Source organism: Ammospiza nelsoni, chromosome 5, assembly GCF_027579445.1.
Source record: "Ammospiza nelsoni isolate bAmmNel1 chromosome 5, bAmmNel1.pri, whole genome shotgun sequence".
NCBI classification, from domain to species: domain Eukaryota; kingdom Metazoa; phylum Chordata; class Aves; order Passeriformes; family Passerellidae; genus Ammospiza; species Ammospiza nelsoni.
Genome location: NC_080637.1, coordinates 69,913,791 through 69,935,407, shown reverse-complemented (window position 1 = coordinate 69,935,407; position 21,617 = coordinate 69,913,791). Strand labels below are relative to the sequence as shown.

At 41.7% G+C, this 21,617-nt stretch overlaps 1 protein-coding gene across 1 annotated transcript in view; it reads right to left on the bottom strand.

Moving 5' to 3' along the window:
• Nucleotides 1-21,617, bottom strand: part of CACNA1C (calcium voltage-gated channel subunit alpha1 C) — a 409,783-nt gene that overhangs the window by 100,550 nt on the left and 287,616 nt on the right. Inside the window, exons 10-13 of the mRNA XM_059471692.1 lie at nt 15,370-15,460; nt 5,965-5,991; nt 3,856-4,016; nt 2,829-3,054 (exon numbers count right to left, since the gene is read on the bottom strand). Coding sequence (XP_059327675.1) covers nt 2,829-3,054; nt 3,856-4,016; nt 5,965-5,991; nt 15,370-15,460 — 505 coding nt within the window. The remainder of the gene's footprint in view (nt 1-2,828; nt 3,055-3,855; nt 4,017-5,964; nt 5,992-15,369; nt 15,461-21,617) is intronic.

The window sequence follows — 21,617 nt, the reverse complement described above, 5'->3', positions numbered from 1 at the left end:
ACCCTGTCTCTCCTCCCTACAATTAACAGTGACTTACCTAGTGGCAGGATTAGGTATAAAGCATCAAATTTCTGTATGCTGTCACAATTATATGATTTTTTAAATACAAAGGGCTATAATACATATAAAGCAGTAAAGGATTATTTATAATGAGAAAATAATCTGTCTTCTCATAGCAAAGTGAGATGTTCTGCACAGCACTTTAAAAATTAGGGAGAATAAAACAGATTACATTGTCTGTTTGTCTAATGTATTTATAGTTTTGGAAGAAATGCTTGGTCTTGAAATTCTAAATAGTGTTTCTAAAATGGTGCATTGTTCATCTGATGGCATCTTTATTTGTTTCTATTCTATTATGGAGCTATTTTTGTGTTTCTTGTAGAATTGTATCATCTTTATGGCCCAGAATTTGTTTGTGCATGGTGTTTATCATGGAAAATCTATGCAAATATATAAAGAATAGTCTACCTTCTGATATATTCTCACTAGAGTAATTTTCCTGCTTTGTACCTCTTTAATATCCTAGATGATCACTATTCTCACTTCCACTGTATGTCCTCCTATGGTCATGAATATATGTTTGATCTAAAACAATTCTTTAAAATAATTATATAAAATATTTGTTTGATATAAAATAATTCTTTAATTGTTGTTTGATATAAAACAATAATAATTCTATATAATTGTTTGATATAAACCAAATAATTCTATAATTCCTCCTGCCCCTCCCAGCTTTCCAGTGTGGTATCTTTCTGAATTATCATGGCACTCAGGTGGGGTATTCCACCGGTGCTGATAATGTCATTAATAAATCCTCATTGTATTTAGAGCTGAGTGAACAATAGAAAAATATGTAATTTACTAGAGAAGGTAAAAGTTTGGCTTTAATGCCAAAGTATTCTGTCCTTTGCAAGGCATGAGTGAGCCTAAAATACTGCTTTGGAGGCTCGTGTTAGGGCCTTCCACATGAGGGTGAACTTCACCCACAGAGTGAAGAGTTATGAAGAAAATTATGAATAATTACAAAACATATAAATTTGAAGCTACTGCAGCCTACTTGTCAATCTTTTAGGAACAGGAAAGAAAGAAAGAAAAATCTGATTAATACATTATGCATCATGAGCTCTTCCTTAGCTCTGTGCTTTGCACACAGACCCATGCACAAATTGCAGGAGACATATTCCAGGTAACACTTTTCCCAGGCAAAATTGTATTTTAACTGTGCTGCAGAGTGAAGGCAAATGTAGCCAGTCCTGCTGCTGACTGGCTCCATCATCACATTTCTGCCAAAAGCTTTAGGAATATATGAGTACTCCACCAGCTCAGGCTTTCTAAAGTTTTAATGATATTCTGTCAGTGTTTGCCTTTCTGTTAGAGAATTCTCTTAGCTAGCTTATATAGGATTGGAGACATGTCTTGAAAAAACAATGACCTCTCCAGGATGCTATGTTGAAGCTCATGCTTTTATAGCTGTTGGTATGTTGCCCTGCATATATCTGATTACCCAGTGCCTGAAACAGCTACTGCTTTCCTCAGAAACCAGGCCTGGGACTTGGGAATGGATGGATCCAGGAAAAACAATCCCCAGACCAGAGATCCCCACTATTTCTTTCTTGCTGGAAACTCTTGTTTCCCCTCTCTGGGAGGGAACGTTCCCCTCTGGAAGGTTTTCCCCTCTTCTATGATCACACATCCAAACACTTTTTTCCCCCCTTTTGGAGCAGTTGTAGGCTTGCTTTGGCCTCTCTCTCTGAGACTGTGAATCGATTTTCTGTCTCTGCCATCTGACCCTGGGATCCATCCATCCTGCCAGAGATCTGAGGCTCAGAAGCTTTAAGGACAAATCTTGCATGATGCACAAGTCCAAGTCTGGTTTTTTTTTTTTTTTTTTTCTGCCTCTCAGATCAGCCATCTTGATGATCTTCCAGTTTTGGACTTGTTTTTCTCAGGTGCTGTGTTTTCTATCTCAAATTTGTCAGAAATTTCTCTGGTTGGGTGGGGGGGGAGAGTTACAGGAATTGTAGGGACACTTTGATGACCTTGTGCTACTTGGGGCAAGGGCTTGGATGGATTTGTTGCAAGAGCTCTGGGTAAGTTTGGAGCTGATCTCTCCTACAAACTCCCCTCAGGCTGAAAAAGCCCTGCCAAACCAAGCTGGTGTTTTGGAGGTACCTGGCTCAGCAGCAGTGCCTGTTTAATAGATATCACTGTGCCTTCACGCAGAGGGAGAGGGGAAAGAATGAAAAGGGAAAAGAGGAGATATTGGAAGCTGGAAAAAGTCTGGTTTCTTCATAAAGTTGCTGCTTTGTGATGGACTCCTTGGAAGGGGAATAGCTGGCAACATCCTTTGCCTAGAGCTGCTGGTATTGACACAGTCTCCCACTCGGGTCACTGTTGAGTCTGCTGGAGCTGGCATGGGCTCCTCAGTCAAATGCTGTTTTGGCTGGAAGCCTTTCAGGCTCCACTCTGTCATCAAAAAGCGTCAGAGGAGGTCACAAGGCTATCTGCTGTTTTGGTTTTCTTGGTCATTTGCAGAGAATTGTAAGAACCTGAGCTCAGTTCACACTATTCCAGATTTCAGTTTAACACTTTATGTGGTAACAGGTATTTCCAGCTGTCTGTGCCAGACCCCTCACCCCTCATGTCTGGGATAGATGTCCAGTCTGTACAGCCCTCCCACCCTGTTACAGACTTCAGAAGATGAGGACTGTTAATCCAGCACTCACACTACCTAAGTAGTGGCAGAAAAAGTGAAAATAAACATGAATGTGAGTGACTTGTGCATCAAGCAGCAGCCCTCCTCCAGCCCCAAAAAAGCAATAAAGTACCTTGTGATTTTAAATATTCTGAGGAGTCTCACACATCTCAAGACCGAAATGCCCAGGGGTGACATGATCTTTGTCTCCACCAGGATGGTTTCCAGGATGCCTCCACACACGATGAAACAGTCAAAGCGGTTGAAGAGGGACACAAAGTAGGCCTGGAGGCCAAGGCTGTACATCTTCAGCAGCATCTCTGCCGTGAAAAGAGCTAGCAGCACCTTATTGGCAGTGTCTCATGGAAAGCAAAAAGAAACAGATTAAAGAAACTTAGTCAAAAGATCACCACAATTAATCATTGGGCCTTGCTTCTAAGAAAGCATTTTGAGGAACAGCCTTAAAAGTTAACTTTGTACAGCTTGGGTCAAAGAATGGGTGCAAAGAAAAGCGTGGGCATCTCATTCACAGAAATGTTTTAGCAAAAGGGTTGCAGCAGTTCTCATGTGCTGCACATACAGCTGCAATGTATTACACAACCTCCAGTGGCAGGGACACGCCTTCCCTGCACAACCTGCCTTCACACCCATCATCTGCAGAGGAGAGTGGGAATAGAAGAGCTGCTGTGCTACCTACTGTTGCTTAATTAAGCCCTTTCAGCTGCTCTCACCTCCAGAGAGAATTCAGCTGTTCTGCAGACAGAAGAACTTTACAAATCACTCTTCATCACCTCCCTAATAATTAGAATTAATCATAAAGGCCATTTCAGGGGAAACCTTGGACAATGTGGTGTTCCCAGTAGCTATCCACAAATTGGGAATCCAGTTGCTGCAAATATAAATTTAGCATAATCTCCTGATTTCACTTACACCAAATGGAACACTGCTTTGGCTGGAAAGGAGGTTTTTACATTTTTTCTATAACTTCTCCCAGCACAGGCAGATAAGTTAATTGTATTTTTTAGGATCTTCCAAAGACACAGGACTGCTTGGAGCTGTGCACTCTCCTTTGACACTGTGTGGTTTAATGCATCAGCTCTTCTCCCATCTCCCTTTTTTGACACCCTCCATAACAAACAGAAGCAGCAGCTCCTCCTCACCTTGGACCTCCGTGAGCCAGTCTGGCTGGTTGTAGTGCTCAGAGGCAATGGTGAGGGTGTTGAGAAACACGAGGAAGATCACCAGCCAATAGAAAACATTGGACTTGACAGCAGCACGGCACTTCCTTCGGCAGAATCGATTCCATCGGCGCCAGTAGCGACTTGAAAAATTGAAGAAGGGAAAGTTCTTTTCAGAGAGGGATTTTTAGGCTATTGCAGCTCCCTGTTAAGGGAGACTCTAATCTTGATTTACTGTTCAAGAATGGTAGGGAGTAACTCAAGTTCACCCTGGAAAACACTCTCTCATCTGAGTCGACACTTGTGAACATCCTTCCTATAGCTATAGGAATAAAGTTTGTCCTAAACCAATTTGCAAGAGCTTCAAGCAATACTTTTATCTGAGTAAGACATCCACTGCAGAGACCTCAAGAGATTTTTTAGCTCAGTTGCCACATAAATAAATATTCTCCTTGAACTTGATTCTTGGGGCCTGCAACAGCACCTTGCCGAGCCTCAGGACAGTCAATAGAAAGATAGTCTATCACATGGAGCTGAAGGATTAAATCTTTGGAGAGGTGAGGTCAAATAAAATCCAAAGAACATTTCCAGCATTCAGCAACATTCAGGAGTTAGCCCTATACAAGGGCTACAAGTTCTGAAAACAAATCCCAAAACTTAGGGGGCTTCAGCATCTCACCTTCATGTAAAGGTGACTAAGGGAACTAAGGGTGCCATTTGCTAATCAAGAGAGTTTTTAAAGTTTGCCTTCCATGAACACATCCCCTTGTGTCACTGATTTCTCAGGGTAATTACTAACCACAGAAGATATTTAAAGCTAATTACACACCTCCTACTCTTCAGAATTTAACTTGCATAGCAACCAGTTTCCAGGCAACACTTGCTACTGTATAATAAATCTAATAGTTTTATATAGATACTACATACATATGTGTGTGTCTGAAGTGACACACACATACACCATGTTACAGGAGAATGAACTTTTCTTGGCTATTCTTGCCCTGTGTATAATTTTCAGTGGCAAACTATGGCCATGCTTGACATCAGGGTCCTAATCCATAGGAACTAAAGCCAGACCATATAAACACAATGTGAACAAGGATTTTGCAACAACATTTTAACAGGTGGTCAAATCTAGGGTTTTTCACCTATGCAATTTACAAAGGCACCAGTCTATCCCAAACAGATACACTGTGTGTTTTGCAGTGGATTTGGGACAAGAAATAATCTTCCCAACTTCCAAAGTGGGCACCACACTTAGACATTAATGTTGTCATTAACGTATTTGCAATCTCACGTGCTTTTGTGTGTAGCTGTGCATAAATGTGCATGCACATGACAATGTATGGTGTTTTCTGTGCTTTTCTTTCTCTCTTTACATGGGGATGTTATGTGCTTCCCAAATTGACATTACTCATTGCTCCTTAGGTAAGCAGAAGGACTCAGTTACACACTTGCTCCAGTTATTCTGAAAATTCATTTAGTATTTTATAAATCTGACTTTGATTTCAGGGTTATGGAGGCAGCTGAGATCCTGCCAAAGGGGTAGAAAGGGACCTTAGCAACCAAGTTCCATGAGTTCAGTCAGCCTCTCCAGTGAAACCCCAAAAATAGCCATCTTAGGACTACTTCACTTTTCCAAAAGCTCTGAGTCAACAGAAAATCAAACACCATCAGAGAAGATCCCCATGTCCCAGGCTGAATGGCAGAATTTCACAAGTAAGTTGCCAACTTCATCAGCTGAAATCTTTACAATCAACAAAGCAGAGAAGTTCAACAAAGAGAGCCTTGAGCAGACAGGGCTGATGTTGATGGATGTTGTGCAATCATGTTGTTGAACTGTTTTTTTATTTCTGATTTTGTATTTTATGGTTTGAGATACAAAGGTAGCATAGATAGGTACTTCAGTAGTCAGTAGTCCCTGTGCCTTATTTCAGTGTGAAACTAAGAAAAAATTTATGACTAAAATCTGACATATTTAGCAGGATCTCCTAGAATCACCACTGCATCCCAGCAATGTTTGTGTAAATCACTTCATAAAAGAGCAAAAAACAGTAGAAAGGAGGAAAAGCAAAAGCCAGTTTTACTTACCTAAATTTTGATTTTGAGATCCGATGCCTGAAAGACAAGAATTGCCATTAGAGTCTCTGAAGCTGTCCCACACCTCCCAGGCTTTTGTGAAAACAGCAATAGAAAGAAACAAAGTAAAGCTCAATGCATTTTTTAACCCATGCTGTTTTCCCTTCCATCTGTTCTAAGTCACCGTAGGCACTGGGCATGGCTAGAATTTGCCAATAACCAAATCTTGTGTTTTGGTAGGACTCATGAAGCAGAAGTCATGGTGGCATTTTACCACCTGTAGATATCAGTGAACTCTACAACTGCTACCAAATTTATTTCTGAAGTATGACTATTATTTTTTGTTACTATTTTTTTTCTTATATTAAAATAGGTATGACTTTATACAGACAGACATTTTGCTTTCACACATCACCTGTCACTTCAGGATGTATACACACATTATGAAACAATAATGTAAAAATAAAGATTTTTTTCAGTAATTGAAGGAAACAGTGCATGGCAAATATTTTCAAACTTAGAAACTAACACTCATTTGTCTTGGTTATCTATGTAAATCAGTTTTCATTCAAATGGGTCTGTACAGTAATAGATTCTGTTGCTAGCAATGAAATTTTGAGAATTAAGCATTCCAGAAAATTTGGCCATATTCCCACTATATATATGTTTAAATATCTAATTCTATGCATTTGGATTTATTCACCTACATAATCTCATTAATCCTTTACGAAAAGTCACAGGCAAAGCTAGAAATTGGCCCCAGTTTTTAAACCACTACCTTGCCCTGCTTGACACATGTCCTGTAAGGCCTTTGAACACTTTGGCTGTCTTTTGGTAAATCCATAATGGTGCACAGAGAGAAATAAATGCATGTGGATACAATGCTGTGAGTCAGAGCTGACTTGGGGAGCTTCAAAATCTACTACCAATAGCAGCAGAAAAAACTCTGGGGAATGACTATGGAAAAAGAATTTCTGCTGGGTTGAAGCAATCCTTCAGGTTCCCTCTATGACAGGAAAGTGGGTCATTGTTGACAGCAGTCAGCAGAGGTCTTACTGCACTGCCCTGAAATTGGATTCACTGTTAGTAGAGAGGGGAGAATGTAATTCTCCAAGCATCTAACACTCCTTACTGTAGCAGTCCTAACAATGGTCCTGCCCCTGCTTGAGGACATCAGTTACTGACAAGTAATCAGTGACAGGTCAGGTTCCTCATCTGCAAGAGGTTTTAGTCAGGGGAACTTTTTACCAGCAGATGGGCTGAGCCAAAAAAGAGAAAAGGGCCTTTGCAGCAAATACCCAAATACATAATTCCTGCTGTGTCACGGGCAGCCTGTCCAGGCCACACACTGGGCAGCAGGGAGGGTACAGACACGTGCAAGGCCCTTGAGGAAGAAGAAATAATGCACTGGCAGAGCAGAATGCTAAACTGTGCTGCAGAGACAAAGCAAGCTCTAACAAGGATGCCAAGTGAAGCACCTACAAAACACATCCTTAATGTTAAAGCTATTCCTGCTTCTCACTGAGAATCCTGGCTTGATGATCACTACCTGCAAACTGTAATGGAGATTTACAGGCAACAGGGAAGAGGGCTTGAGGAGGGGAAGTGAAAAGATGTAAAAATTACAACGAAGCAGAAAGCTGAGCACTGGAAAGGAGGTGGTGAGGATTTTGATAGGAATAGTTTGGCAGGGACAGAGGGGGAGAGAGAGCAAAAGAGAAAAAGATAGAGAGAGAGATGGAAGGTGATGGATAGGGGGTGTGAAATCCTCTGGTGACCTCTCTGGTTAATGGCTCCTCAGTGAGGGAGCACTGGAATATTTTATGTATTTAAGCAAAAGAGATGCAGCAGGTGTAGTACTCATCATGCATGTGATAATTATATCTTTGGAGCATTATGAGCAGCAGCCAAGTGCATTCAGTGCTCCCACAGGTTACCTACAGCCTTCATCCCCCTCCCTCCACCTTGCCTTACTGCTGTGGCAGAAGGCCTTATCACATGTGGGTGTGCTATATATATGGAAGAGGACAAGGAAGGAGGATTAGATTTATATTTAGAGGTAGAATCAGAGAGTGAAATGGAATTTTGGAAATAAACTGTATAATAAATGTTTCTGAAAACATTATGCATGAATCTGAACCACATTTTTCAAATGACTCCTATGATTAAATTTTTTTCAGAACTTGGGTTACCAATGTCACATAAAAAAATCCTTTTATGACATCACTAGGGGCTGTCAAATAGTCTAGAAATTGTGCCACAGTGTCTGTGACACTCCAAGCTGGCACTTAATGCGTTCAGAGTGGGCCAGATTCTCTGCTGAGTTTAAACATGGATCTCTTGCATCTCTGGTGTCCTGGGAGGTTTATGTCATTTATGGGAGAAAGAGAGTGACTTCGATTCTGTCCAACTCTGGAATGCCTTGAGAAACCTTTGTTTAAAATGATGGTATAGGAGCATAATGAAAACCAATTCAGATCACTACTGAGTGCTTTTATCACAGGACCCACGTAACTCAGCTTGTCTTTTAGAAAACAAACACAAAAATCAGATCTCTGTTTGACTAGCTATCTTTGAAATTCTCTAGAACTCCTCCAATCTTACATTGTTATGTACAACACACAGATAAGATGGTGAAATGTAAAGGTTTTTATCAACAAAAACTCTGGATAATCAGCATAACTCAAATGTAATGAGATATCCCACATTCTGAGAGATAAAGTTCCCTGTTCATGTTCACATCCTTTGTGAAGGATGTGACAGTTTTGTGTAACAGGGATTGAGGGCTCTGTGGAGTTGTACACACAACAGACAATCCTAGCATTCACACAACATTCCAGTTCAGGAAAAACCTTGTAGATCACCAAGCATGACACAAAAGGCCACATTACAGCTGTTTTCTGGGTGTGGACATTATCAAACATGACCATTATCTAACTCTCTGGTCACAACTACTTTTATATTGTATGATCCCAACTTAGAGGCAGCCACATCTTCATAAGGACACATAAAAACCTTTGGATACCAGGAAAAGCTGTCAGAAAAGCAGCAACACAGAAAGGGACTTTACTAAGCTTCTAGGCTATATTCAACTTTGGAGAACATCTAAAGAGCTTCTCTGGCCATATCTTACAGATTTTATTACTGTGAGAAGGTAGTTCTGGTGTGACATGGATTCTGCTTTGGGGCAACGTGGTGCATTTGTGCAGTAACTGGCAAGGTGGCACAATAAGAATCTACAGAATAGCCTTAAGGAAATTGGATCTGTCTAACATAAAACTGAGTTGGTTTGCTATTCAACAGGCTTTCTTACAGGCTGGGAAAATAGGCCAGCATTTCAGCATTCAGTAAAAAATCTTGCTCTACCTGTGGCAAGTCACAGAATCTGAGGCAGGAAGAAAATTCCCCTTCCATAAGGGCTGCTGTCCTTTAGACACACACCTAGAGCTGGCTGTGAGCATTAAAAGCACCTTGCTCACAATAAGTTGGAGAGCAGTATCTGAGATTACACATAAGGTTGATGCTGTGAGTTTTCCTGCTGAAGTCAGCAGTGGTTTCAGAGCTTTTGGCAGACTGTTCTTCCCACTATTCCTGATGTGATGGGAACTTCGGTTCCATCACATCACAAGGAGCCCATCTTCTCATAAGGTGAAAACCAGCAACAATTGCAGCAAACCTGCAAGAAAAGTTTCACCTTTACCACTGGCTCCTGTGCTGATTGTTGCAAGAACTGCACAGGAATTAATTTCCATGCCAGAAAAGCACCAAGGGAAAAATCACTGACCATTCAGCTGCCAGGGAAACCTTCCATTGCTCATAAAACTTTCAGGACACATTGTCTTCAGTTGGAGAGCCAGTGTAGGTTGTTAGTTTTTGTTTATCCTGTTTTATTGTTTGAACTGTCTTTGGTGGAAAAGCAATTGAACTGTTCCCCATATGTATGGAAATCCTGGCTAAGGCAAAAATGCCAAGTGGGTTATTGTTTCAATGAAAGCAGATAATTTTAAGCTCTCTTTCCCTTTGAGCTCAAGTGCTTCACTTTTCTATTGAGGCTGTATGGAGCATTAGCTTCCACAAAGGTCTTTTTTTGAGCTAATGCATATGTATAAAAGCAAGCTCTATTGTGGCACTCCAGATCTGTATGGTTGTATTAGAAAATTAACATCCTGCTTCTATTGGAAGATTATATATGCTGACACCCTGCACAGAACAGATTACTCCTGATTATGAGCAATAGCCTGTCCTCAGGAATCTGAGTCCTGCACAGCAGTAACCCCAGAGGCTCAGGGAAATTGCTCACTATTGGGAAGCTCTGGGTTTAAGAATATCCTGCAAACTGAGCCCCACTGCTCCTGGCTCTGGCTTTGTCCCACTGGTGCTGCTGCAGAGGAAATGTGTTTCTTTGTGCTCTGCACCAACAGGTTATGAAAGCTGTGACACATCAAAATAAGATAAGTTCCACTCCCAAATGCTGTCCTTGAGGAATAAAAGCTGCTGTGCCTACTGCAGGGCAGATGTCAGCCCAGTACAAGGCAATACCATGACAGGAATAATATACTGTGGAAGTTCTGGGGTGCTTTTCAATGTCCTGTGGAAGCCTGCAAAACCATTTTCAAATTCAGATGCCTGATAAAGTGTATTTCCTTAGGAAATGAACTGTGCTGTGCCACAGCAGTACCATTGCCAGCAGAATTACACCAGAAATCATTATGAATTATGGGTTGGTTTTTGTTTTGTTATAGTTCTAAAATTCTTAGGTTAGTTTTAAAATTCTTAGAGTCCTGAAACTCCTGTTGGTTTGAAGGCTGGCATTACTCCAGACAGGACAGGTGACAGAGGCAGTTTCTATAGTATGGACACTAGAGAAATAAAAGCCTCTTTGAGACAATTTATCAGTTGGCAATAGTTTGTGTTTGAGAGGTACTCTCCTGATCTCACATAGCATATGTCTCTGTGGAGCTGAGAAAGGCTGTCAGAGAAGATCTCCTTTTCCAAAAGGCACATTTGAGCCTGGCTTCTCAAGCAGATCTTTCTGTCAGTCACAGACCCAGCCTTTCAAAACTACAGATTTTAAAAGAACAGAAAGAATAGTGAGTAATTCTAAGTTGCCTTCAATGAAAAAGCATTTTCTTTCAGTCTCCTGGGCATCTTTTTCCTTTTATCAGGAGTGCATTTTGATGGCAAGCTCAGCCTGTAACTGTAGTGGTGGTGCTGGGGTGTTTAGACATCCTAGGCAGCCTGATGTCAATAAATAAAGAAATATATTGCCTTTGACTTGAAAGGCCCACATTGCTTCAGTCATGTCTGCCCAGAGCAGCCTCTGCCCTCTGGGAGAGTGTGTTTATAGCAGGGCAGTGGGGATTCACAGCCACAGGGTGAGTTTAGAATGCTGGTAAAAACACTGAGACTCATCTGCAACAGGTGAAACTCAACAATTGAACAAAAATGTTGACTAACCATTCCAACTGCTCAAAAGTCCAGGCCTAATCTTCAACTAGAGCAAATCAGGATGACATGACTGTATGCTAGTATATTATTAATGCTAGTATATAAAAAAACCTAGGGCTTGATGAGGAACTTTTTTAAAAGCTCAACTGACTTCCCACATGAATTTTCACTGTTCTAAAACACTGGGCCAAATTCTGATTCTTAGGTTCCAATAAAAGAACACACTCATTCAAATAAATCATTGCTTATGTTTTATATGTTCCAGTAGGAATATTGACCTATGGGGGGTTTGAATGAGGATTCAGTAAAAAGAAGAGTATTTAGTATTCCTTGAAACAATGACAGCTGCTTTCTTTGCCTGCCTGAGTGTGTGATACAGCAATAAAGAAACCAGAAAGGATTCTAAGCCTCAGAATCAGAGGCAGGTCTGAGTTAGCCCATAACTAAGGAATTCCCAGATCCACAGTTTGAAACAAATATTTTACAAAAGCAGGCAGCATTGGCAAAATTTGTATCTCTCCAGAATTTCATAATCAGTGATACAGCCATTCATTTTCATGGAGGATGGAGCCTATCCATCTCTTAGAGATGAAAAGCAATCTGAGGGAGGCCTTGAGGATTCTCAACTGTCCTTGGGGAAGGACTAAACAAACCCTCCTCAATAACAGATTTTGATTTGCCTACTATACATCACCCATTTCTAGATGAAGTGAAAAGTGGCAAGGAAACTTTTTCTGTCTGAATTGTACATGTCCTGCTCTGCTGAAACTTTGGGCCCTGTTTTAACATTTAAAACATGAGAAGAAGAAATTAAATTCTGTTTTCCTGTAATTTTCTTATGTCTTTCTCCCTAAAATACATTGGACTTAGCCAAATCAGACTTCTCCTAATGCCAAATCAGGGTACTGCCATCCTCCTGTGAGCATGCTGGGCTATTTTAAGTAAACTCCATTCTAAGCCATGATTACATTTAGAGTTGGGTTTAACTTCAGACCTCCTGGCCACATTCCAGCTAAGATAATTATGTTTTGGTTGCCAAAATTCCCAATGCAGTTTCTGCACAAAGCAAGTTATCCCTCATAGAACCCCTTAAACACTTGTGCCTGTTGTTTTTAAACACCTGTCACATTCTACCCTGAAGGTGGCTGAACTCTAATGCTGTGAAAACAATCCCTGCATTTACAGTTCATAAAGTGCTTTAGGACCCTTTGGGATTAAGAACATTAAATGAATGCAAGCTGTAATATTAAAAATACATGAAAACTTAGAGTAGCTGCTGCCATTCTTTTTGGCACTGTGTCCAGATGTATGAGGGACTTTACTACTCTGACATATTCTGAAGAAGCAGCACAGCAAAGCAAAACCATCCAGGAGGTTCCTGGAAAGTGGCAATGACAGCTTTCTGACACAGACTGTGGAGGTTCCCACAAGGAATGATGTGCTGCTCCACCTCATACTAACAAGCAGGGGAAGCCTTGTTGGAGATGTGAAGGTTTGGGTCAGCTTTGGCTGCCGCTCTGGACCAGATGAGCCAGGGTGGTCCCTTCCAACCTGACCCATTCTGTGAACCATAACTGCAGAATAAAGAGGGTTCTCCAGAGTGGATCCAGCTGATGCTTCCAGAACAGTGCCAAGAGCACAAGCAGCTTGGTGGGGTGCCAAAGAAAGGGCTAAACTGCCCCAGTGCTGTGAAAACATCTAGCCTGGTTCCTGCAGGAAAGGGTCCATAATCTAAAACACTCAGCAGGTTCCCAACAGCAGGCAGGTGGAGGAAAGTGATCACAAATAATTTCCCTGGGGGCTTGTAAGTCTGACTCTTGAAGGACTGACTGACTCTTGAAGGAAAGCAGAGATTGAAATTACAACATATTCCACATACCATATCTTATAATGCAGATCACAGAATAACAAAGAATTAACTAAGATGGAAAAGATCTTTGAGATTACCAAGTCCAACCTCAGGCCTAACATCACCTTGTCACTCAGACAGACCATGGCACTGAGTGCCACATCCAGTCTTTACTGAAACACCTCCAGGGATGGTCACTCCCTGCAGCCCATTCCAATGTTCAATCAGCCTTTTTGTGAACTTGTTCCCAATGTCCAAGCTAAACCTCCCCTGGCACAGCTTAAGGCTGTGTCATCCTGTCCTGCTGCTGTTGCCTTGGAGAAGAGCCTGACCCCACCTGGCTCCTCCCTCCTTTCAGGTACCTGTGGAGTGATGAGGTCTGTCCTGAGCCTCCTCCTCTCCAGGCTGAGCACTCCCAGCTCCCTCAGCTGCTCCTTGCAGGATTTGTGTTCCAGACCCCTCCCCAGCCTCGCTGCCCTTCTCTGGACTCACTCCAGCCCCTCAGCATCGCTCCTGAGCTGAGGGGCCAGGGCTGGGCACAGCACAGGAGCTGTGCCCTCACCAGTGCTGAGGGCAGGGGCAGAATCACTGCCCTGCTCCTGCCCACACCATTCCTGAGCCAGGCCAGGAGCCATCACTGGCCTTCCTGCCCACCTGGGCACTCTGCTGGCTCATGTTCAGCTGCTGTCAGTCACAACCCAGGTCCCTTCCTGCCTGGCCACTGTCCAACCACTCTGTCCCCGGCCTGTAGTTTCCCAGATCCTCCTTTTGGCTGTTTAGGGATTGCTGTCACATTGTCCAGCTTCCAGTCATCTGGGACCTCCCTGGTGAGCCAGGACTGAGGATAAAAGATGGAGAGCGGCTTAGAGAGTTCTGCCAGCTCCCTCATCCACCCTAGGATGGATCCCATCTGGTTCATTCAAGCAACATCCAAGGGCTCAAGGTAGCTCCCACGATAGGACAGAGCCTCAAAATACTTCAGCATGATACAAGCTATAGCACTGATATGTTTATGTGTCAAGGAAATTGGGAGGGAATAACTGCCCCACAGATAAAGTCCATTCTTGTTTAAATAATGCAAAAGGGAATAAAGGACTCCTCTTGCCTATACTTGCTCTCTGTGAGGCTAAAAAGTACACCACATATTATGGCATTTCTTAACTGCTATCTCACATATTCTCAATCATCTCCACTAATTATAATGGTGTAATTTCAAGGAGGCATTAATCCCTCCTAATTGTTGTATTTCTTTATCACTTACAGTACCCTGTTCAGCATTTAAAGGGTGTAATTTGGTCTGCAGGATGGGAGTTACCCTCAATGTATTTCTATTACAAGACACTGTAAAGTGTGCAACAATCTTTAGAAAAACTAAAATTGACCAGTCATTTCCACTCTTCAGTGTACATATACTAGTTTTGAAAGACTATCACCAACGAGGAATTTTAAAATAAGAACATTCTTATCCACCCATTTCTCTTTTAGATATTATACAAAACCAGACCTGCTTATCCTGGGCACTCTGTTCCTTATTTACTTTTGTGAAAAACAAGAGGTTCTTCACTAATGTGCAGAGTGAGTTTACATCACAATTAAGATAAGAACCTGGATCAATAGATCTTCTTTGGCCTCTCCTTTCACCCCCTGTGGGTTTTGCTCATCTTGAAAAGCCTGACACTTGCCTGGCTTTCCCCCCAGCTCAACCCAGCCCCTGACACATGATCTGTGTGTGAGTGTGACCGCAGCACGCACAACTCTCCCAGGACTTTTCCTGGGGAAGGCAATGAGAAGCTCAGAGAAGAAGAGAAAACAATTCTTATCTCTATTCACTGCTCCTGTTGTTTTGCACATGTGGAATGTGTTATGGAGATTGTTTACCCAAAGTGATTTGTTAGTTAGATTCTGCTGAGGGTTGTTTGGATTGATTGGCCAGTTGGGTCAAAGTTGTGTCCTGTCACAGGTTTTTCTTTAGCATAGTGTCTCTTTAGTATGCAATTTAGTATAGTATTAGTGTAATATAGTATAGCTTAATGAAGGAACTGTTCATCCTCCTGAGTCATGGGGTCAGAGCACATTACTCCCATGCCAGGGCTCCTTGGGATGGTATCTGGGGTACTCACGCCAGCCTCGCGCCGCAGTTCTCGCCTTCCATGTCCGCTCCGGGCACGTTGTCGGTGTTCACGGACTCGGTCTCGCTGGTGGGCATGCTCACTGCAAGAGTCAAAGGGAAGAAAAAGAGAGGGATGGCCATTAGAACCTGGCACACCTCCTAATGAGTGCATGACTGAAGGAGCTGGCTTCATGAAAGGACTCTCAGGTGCCGCTCCTGAGGATTAAACAATTTGCTGAGCAAGCCTAGCGCCTTCTTGTACAGAGCAGGTTGGGCAGGTAGATTTCAGGAGCATAAAAGTAACTAAAATGCTAAAGAAGAAGCAGCTGCTCTTCTTCTTTCAGAGTCAATTTCTGGAAATTTTATGAATGAGAACCACTGGAAAATAAAAACCCTGACAAACCCAACAAGAAGCTTCTGCTTGATTCCATTGAGCATTAAAAAAAAAGCCTTTTTACCTGCAGCAGCCCAACCACCTCACTGCCCTCCAAAATCTTTTGTGCAATGATTAGAAGACAAATAAAAATTACCAGGATTGAGATACATGCAGATAAACAGCTTCTGTTAGCAAATACCACATGAAGAATATTGATGGCTCATCTGTCACTTACTAACTATGAATGTGATTCAACCTCACACCTAGAAACTGGCTCTAGAGCTATAAGAGAGAAATTCAGACTCTCTGACCCATTCAAGTATTACCAACAAAGGAGCCAATGAATATGGACTCTGGTGCTGCTTTATGTTGAGTCTCACAGCTAAGGGCTGGACAGAACCTTCTAGGCTTTTACTGAAGTACCATGAAACAAACATCAAATGGAAGCAACCTTAGGTGTGAATCTCTCTCATCTAGATTCAAGAACCTGGTTTTAGCTCTTATCAAACCCCAAGATTTTATTTGCTTCTACAGACCAAAAAAATTCCCTTAAACCCACCATTTTCATTTCCCCAGTTGCCCACAGCTCCTCCAAGCTCCGATCTCTCTTTACACATAATCTTAAAGGCAGGAAAATGGACAGGATCCAATATGTGTCCTGTTCCCTCCTCACCCATTTTGGAATACACAAAAAAAGGAGAAAATATTATACTTAAGATTGAATGATGGAGGAGTTAAACAGATCTCCCAGGAGCCTGATAGAACTTCAGAACATGACCTGCATTAGCTGTTGGATACATATCTCAGATGAGGCTTGAGAGTATGTGCTCTTAGCTGTTGGAGAGATTTCTAACAGCCTGCAGGAATATGTAACTCAGTAGTAAGAATATGTCTATTTGTGGGTCATTGCTGCAAAATGAGTCAATGTGGAAGAAATTGGTTCTGCATTTCAATTGGGCAAATGTTCATGGGACCATGGTCTTCTTTCAGGGGCTAAAAAGACATCAGAAATGTTCTTTCTTTTAAAAATGTTCTGGGTTACAGCTTTGAAAGCATTATGGTAGAAATGTCCTTCAAAATGAGCTATCTTTCCTTCATCCTATCACAACAATTCACATACCTCCAACACACTTACTGGGAAATCTAAAATTCTTGTACTGTGTTCTCAGGACCACATGAAATAATGGACTCTCTAGCACTTTTGACAGAACTATGAAATATTGTACTCTAATGGTGCCTGCTCCTTTATGAAGACAGGTATTTTAATAATCTTGTCTATTTGGAAAGGTAAATTAAGGAATAAACTGAATTCATGTTCTGATATACATGAAACAGTCAAGTAAGCTATGAAAAAAAAACCCCAACATTCAAAATTAATTTTTTTTGTCCAGAGTAAGCCCTGCAGGAATAAAACCAAAATGCTGATATTTCACAAGTCAGTTTGGAAGATGAGGTAAAACACTTTCAAGACATATTTGAGCTTATTTGCAAATGGAAAACTATTCTGAAGACATTAGCATGAGATTGATTTGCAGAGCAGCATATCCTGAGTGCATGAAGAGGACACTGCACAAGCAACAGACAAAGCCAGGCACTCACATGCAGGAGAACACAAATGTGATTTATAGGCCAGTCTGCACAGAGATATACAGACAGACACACAGACACATGCAGTGTGGACACAGAGTGCAGTGGAACATTACCATGGCTTTCTGTGGAGTGACTAAACCAAGCAAACTTTCCTTTCTTCTCATCAGGCAAACCAGCTGGAGGGCTTCCTTTCACAGACAAGATGGTCAGTGTCAAGTACCAGGAACAAGACATCAACAGAGAACATGCAGCCAGTGACAGGCAAAAGACAAAAACAAGGAACTCAGCTTACACCTGATATCCACTTCTGTCTGAAAACTTCATCATGTGAGTTAAAAGTGCAAAATGCAAAACAAAGGTATACAGAGGTATGAAATATCACTAACAGATTGCCAGACCATAGCTCTCACTTGCTTTCTATTCTTTTTATATCCAGTTCTTGAGAATGTGAGCTTAATGAATTTAAGTTTACGGGTCATATCCCAGAGACATCTTGGAGTGTGCCCTGTACTTCCCTCACCTTACTGGTGCAGAAAGTCAAACTTAGTAAAGTGAGAGGTGCAGGGGTACTTGGGCTGAAGAGACCCCATGGATCACTTTGCTGGCACCACCTCACAGCATTTACACCTCACCTCATTACACTGCACTGATGGAAAATGTTAAGGACAATCAAAAGTATTAGCATGGTATGAAATATTAGAGGAATGATGGTCTAGAGGATAAAGGTGAGGACAGAGGGGACATTAGGGCTGAGTTCCCCAATGCTATGTGCTCTCAGAATTACAATCACTTTACCTGGCACCTCACACCACCTTCATTCATATCACCAGGGCACAATCAGGTGTTCAGTGCTGCGAGGTTTATTCAGGCCAGTTAACAAAACCAGGAAATAGAAGATACTGCAGAAGAGTTGTGCATAAACTGGGGCTGAATATGAGAGGAAGTAGACCAAGTACAGCCCAGATGGCTTTCTTATCTGACTCAGTTCTCAGAGAAGCCAGACCCTGTGCCCACACCCTGGCTCCAGTCTAGAAACAAGGCAGGCATTTTTTGCAGTCCGGGTAATTAATTACTGGAACCATGTACCAAGAATGCTGGTGGTAAATCCACCACAGGAATGTTTTAATCAGGAAGAGATGTTTTTCCAAATGGTGGGCTCAAGTCCAGACCAGAGTTGTGTTTAGGACCATGGCATACAGACAATGCTGTCTCAATGGCCATTTCCCCCCTGTAATTTTGGGAGTTGAGACAAAGGCAAAAAAATATGCAAAGGCTGATACAAATCATGGTGGCTTTGCTTACATGGGAATCTCCTTTTTTTAGATGCATCATTGTATCCATAACCCACTAGAGTTGATGAAATCTCCCATTAGTTACATATTCTCTAGGTAGCATAGATGGCAATTCTTTTAAAGGGAAATGAAACAACTTTATAAAGGCAGGCAAGTATCTCATGGTTTCAGAAGAGTGCACATCATAAGGACCAATAGGTTTGATATTCTGTATCCAGTTCCTTCCGAAGCCTTTGCACTTCTTACACGTTGCCACAGTGTGGCTCATCACTGAACAGAGACCTTTTCTCCTGGACTACCTAAACTCCAATTTCACATCACTTACATGGCATTCCTGCAGCAGTTAAAGCAGCAACAAAAGCCATACAACAGCTTCCTTAAAAACAAATCTGAAAAAATGCTTTGTGTTATGTTAATCCCAGCTCTGAGACCTAACAGACAGAGAAAAATAAGAGCAGAGTCTGCAGTCTGTGGCTGACTAGGCAGATGCGCAAGACCCTTTGAGAGCCTCTGTTCCATGTCACTGGCATCAAGCTCTGATACCAGCTCTGCTCTTGCACTAACATATGTCCCTCCCCCGATGAAATGCCCCATGGGCATGCAATGAATTATTGGATGGCAGGTTGCCAAAAGACAGCCAACCCTGAAACAGAAAGCTGGCACAAGCAAATATACCCTTCTGTGCAGCCCTGAGACGATTTTTCCTTCACACACTTGGAGAACAATATTTGCTTCTCAGTTCAGAAAAATCATTTCCACTGTTGCATCTTGCATTTATGAAATTCTTGTCATCTTGGCAGTGGAAGTAGTTTTAATATTCAGATTTATTTGCATGGATTATATAATGCTGTCACACTTCTTGCTGAATCTCACTTTAATACTGTGACATTTTAAGACTCAGAGGCAATCATGCTTGGGCAAAGGGTGCCCAGTTCCAGAAACACAGACAAAACAAACTTTTCACAGATTTTAGTGGGACATGTTACTACATAACTTTGCAGATCTGGGCATTACCTATAAAACTGGATATATTGGAGGCTATTCACATTGTCTGACTTCCCCTCTCTGATTTAGCTGTTTGAGTTAGGCTACAGAGACAGATAGAAACCACAGGTTTTCTGAATGCTGTGCTGATGTGTCCCTCAGCTGTATGGACTGGTTAAAGAAGACATTTAGTTTAGATCCTTGGGTTAGGCACCTGACTTGAAACAGTGGGACTATCCAGCAGTACTCATAGTGAAAGAGTCTTGCAGTGGGTTTTCAGATTTAAAAAAAGCCTACAATACATTTGATTGACTTGTATAATATGCTCCATCAGACTCAAATTTCTCCAGTATGCCAAAGTCTACTGGTAATTAATTACTTTGCAAAATATGGGTGTAAATAACCCTTTTTGCCCACACTGGCATTTGAGGTCAGAGAGACCTGAAGCCACTTGCCCATCCTTTCACTTAATTGTGTCACCTTGGCCATATGACCAAGCTTTTGTAAATACCTGTTCAGTTTCTGTGCCAGGGGTTGTAATTCTGCAGTTGCCCTGCCAGCCCCTCTGGGAGGTGCAGATGACACACATCACACTAAGTGCTAAGTTCTAGAGTTATTACTGATGCTAATGTCTCCCAAGTGGGACTCTGCACAACTATAAAGGAAATCTAAAGAGCAAAGTAGTCTTGTGAGTTCTCCAGCTGAATTTAAGGTTTCTTTCCCCTTCAAGCACAACAAGAATAAATTGCAATACCAAGTCTGCTTCCTTTAACAGTATGTGCATCAAGTGAATGACTTTGTCTCTGGTAAAACCCTGCTTCCTGTGGTGCTTTTCATGCCCATCATTTCATGAATGAGTCTATGGGCAGAATATCAATTGACTCGTGTTTTTTGGGTGGAGAGCTCTCATTTTAATTAATATGTGAATATTGCCTAGCTTTCCTCTTCTGCCCGGTTTGAAAATGCTGCAGTCATTCATCTTACTCATTAATTTAAATAAGATACAGCTTTCACTCTGTTGCATGCATGCAGTGCCTTGGGAACAATCAGTGGCTATGCTCTTAAATGCAAGCAGCATCCAGAAGGTAAATTGCAGAGGTAAGACATTAGTTTTCCATGGATGTCCTGATTTTGTCAGGAAAATATAGTAGATGTGACTGGGGAATTCTTTAGTGTTTTCTGCTTTCAAAAGGAGCTCTGTGACAGAAAAGTTTTTACAGGAGAAGAAAGGGAACTTGAATTATGTGTAGGATTTTGGTGGTTGAATGCCTCCCAAACTTAGACAATGTGTCAATAAATCTAGCACAGTAAAAAATACCCAGAAAAATTGTGAAAATACTTAGAAAAGTATTTTCTAAGGGCTCAGAGACCAATACTCATAAAGGACAGTATTATACACTATATTACATTAAACACATGTAACATACACACTTTGCATAACCTGATTTTGGATGATGCACAGATGAATACAGCAAGGAGAATGAGCTGGATTCACCTTTTCACTCAAGGTCAGAGAACACAAGGATGGCAACAGAGGCATGAACTAATTGCCAGTTGCATCCACTTCAGTCAAACAGGAAAAGGCTTTTGGTAAAAACACCTTTCCAGCCATGGAAGGCACCACAGCCCCTGTGCAGGGCCAGGACCTGTGATCACACCAAGGCAGGCTGGGCACTGGGCTGGGCACAGAGGCTGGTGCAGTGTAACCCTGCTGTACTGAATGGAACAGCACAAAGCAGGAGCATTGCCAATACTGAGATGGAGTGTTATATCATCAAATGTTTCATTCATAGATAGATTATCTATTTTACAATATAAATTGCAAAGTGTATATTTTATTCATAAATGCTTGTTTTAACTCATCCTTCTCCCCTTCCAGAGAGTCACCATATGCCCATACACAGGTTGAGGGGATATAGCTATGGGCTACATAAATCTATATCTTACAGAAGTGAAAGAGGAGAGAGAGTGAAATGTATTAATTGTGCAGGCCTGTGATTAACAGATCTGTCATTA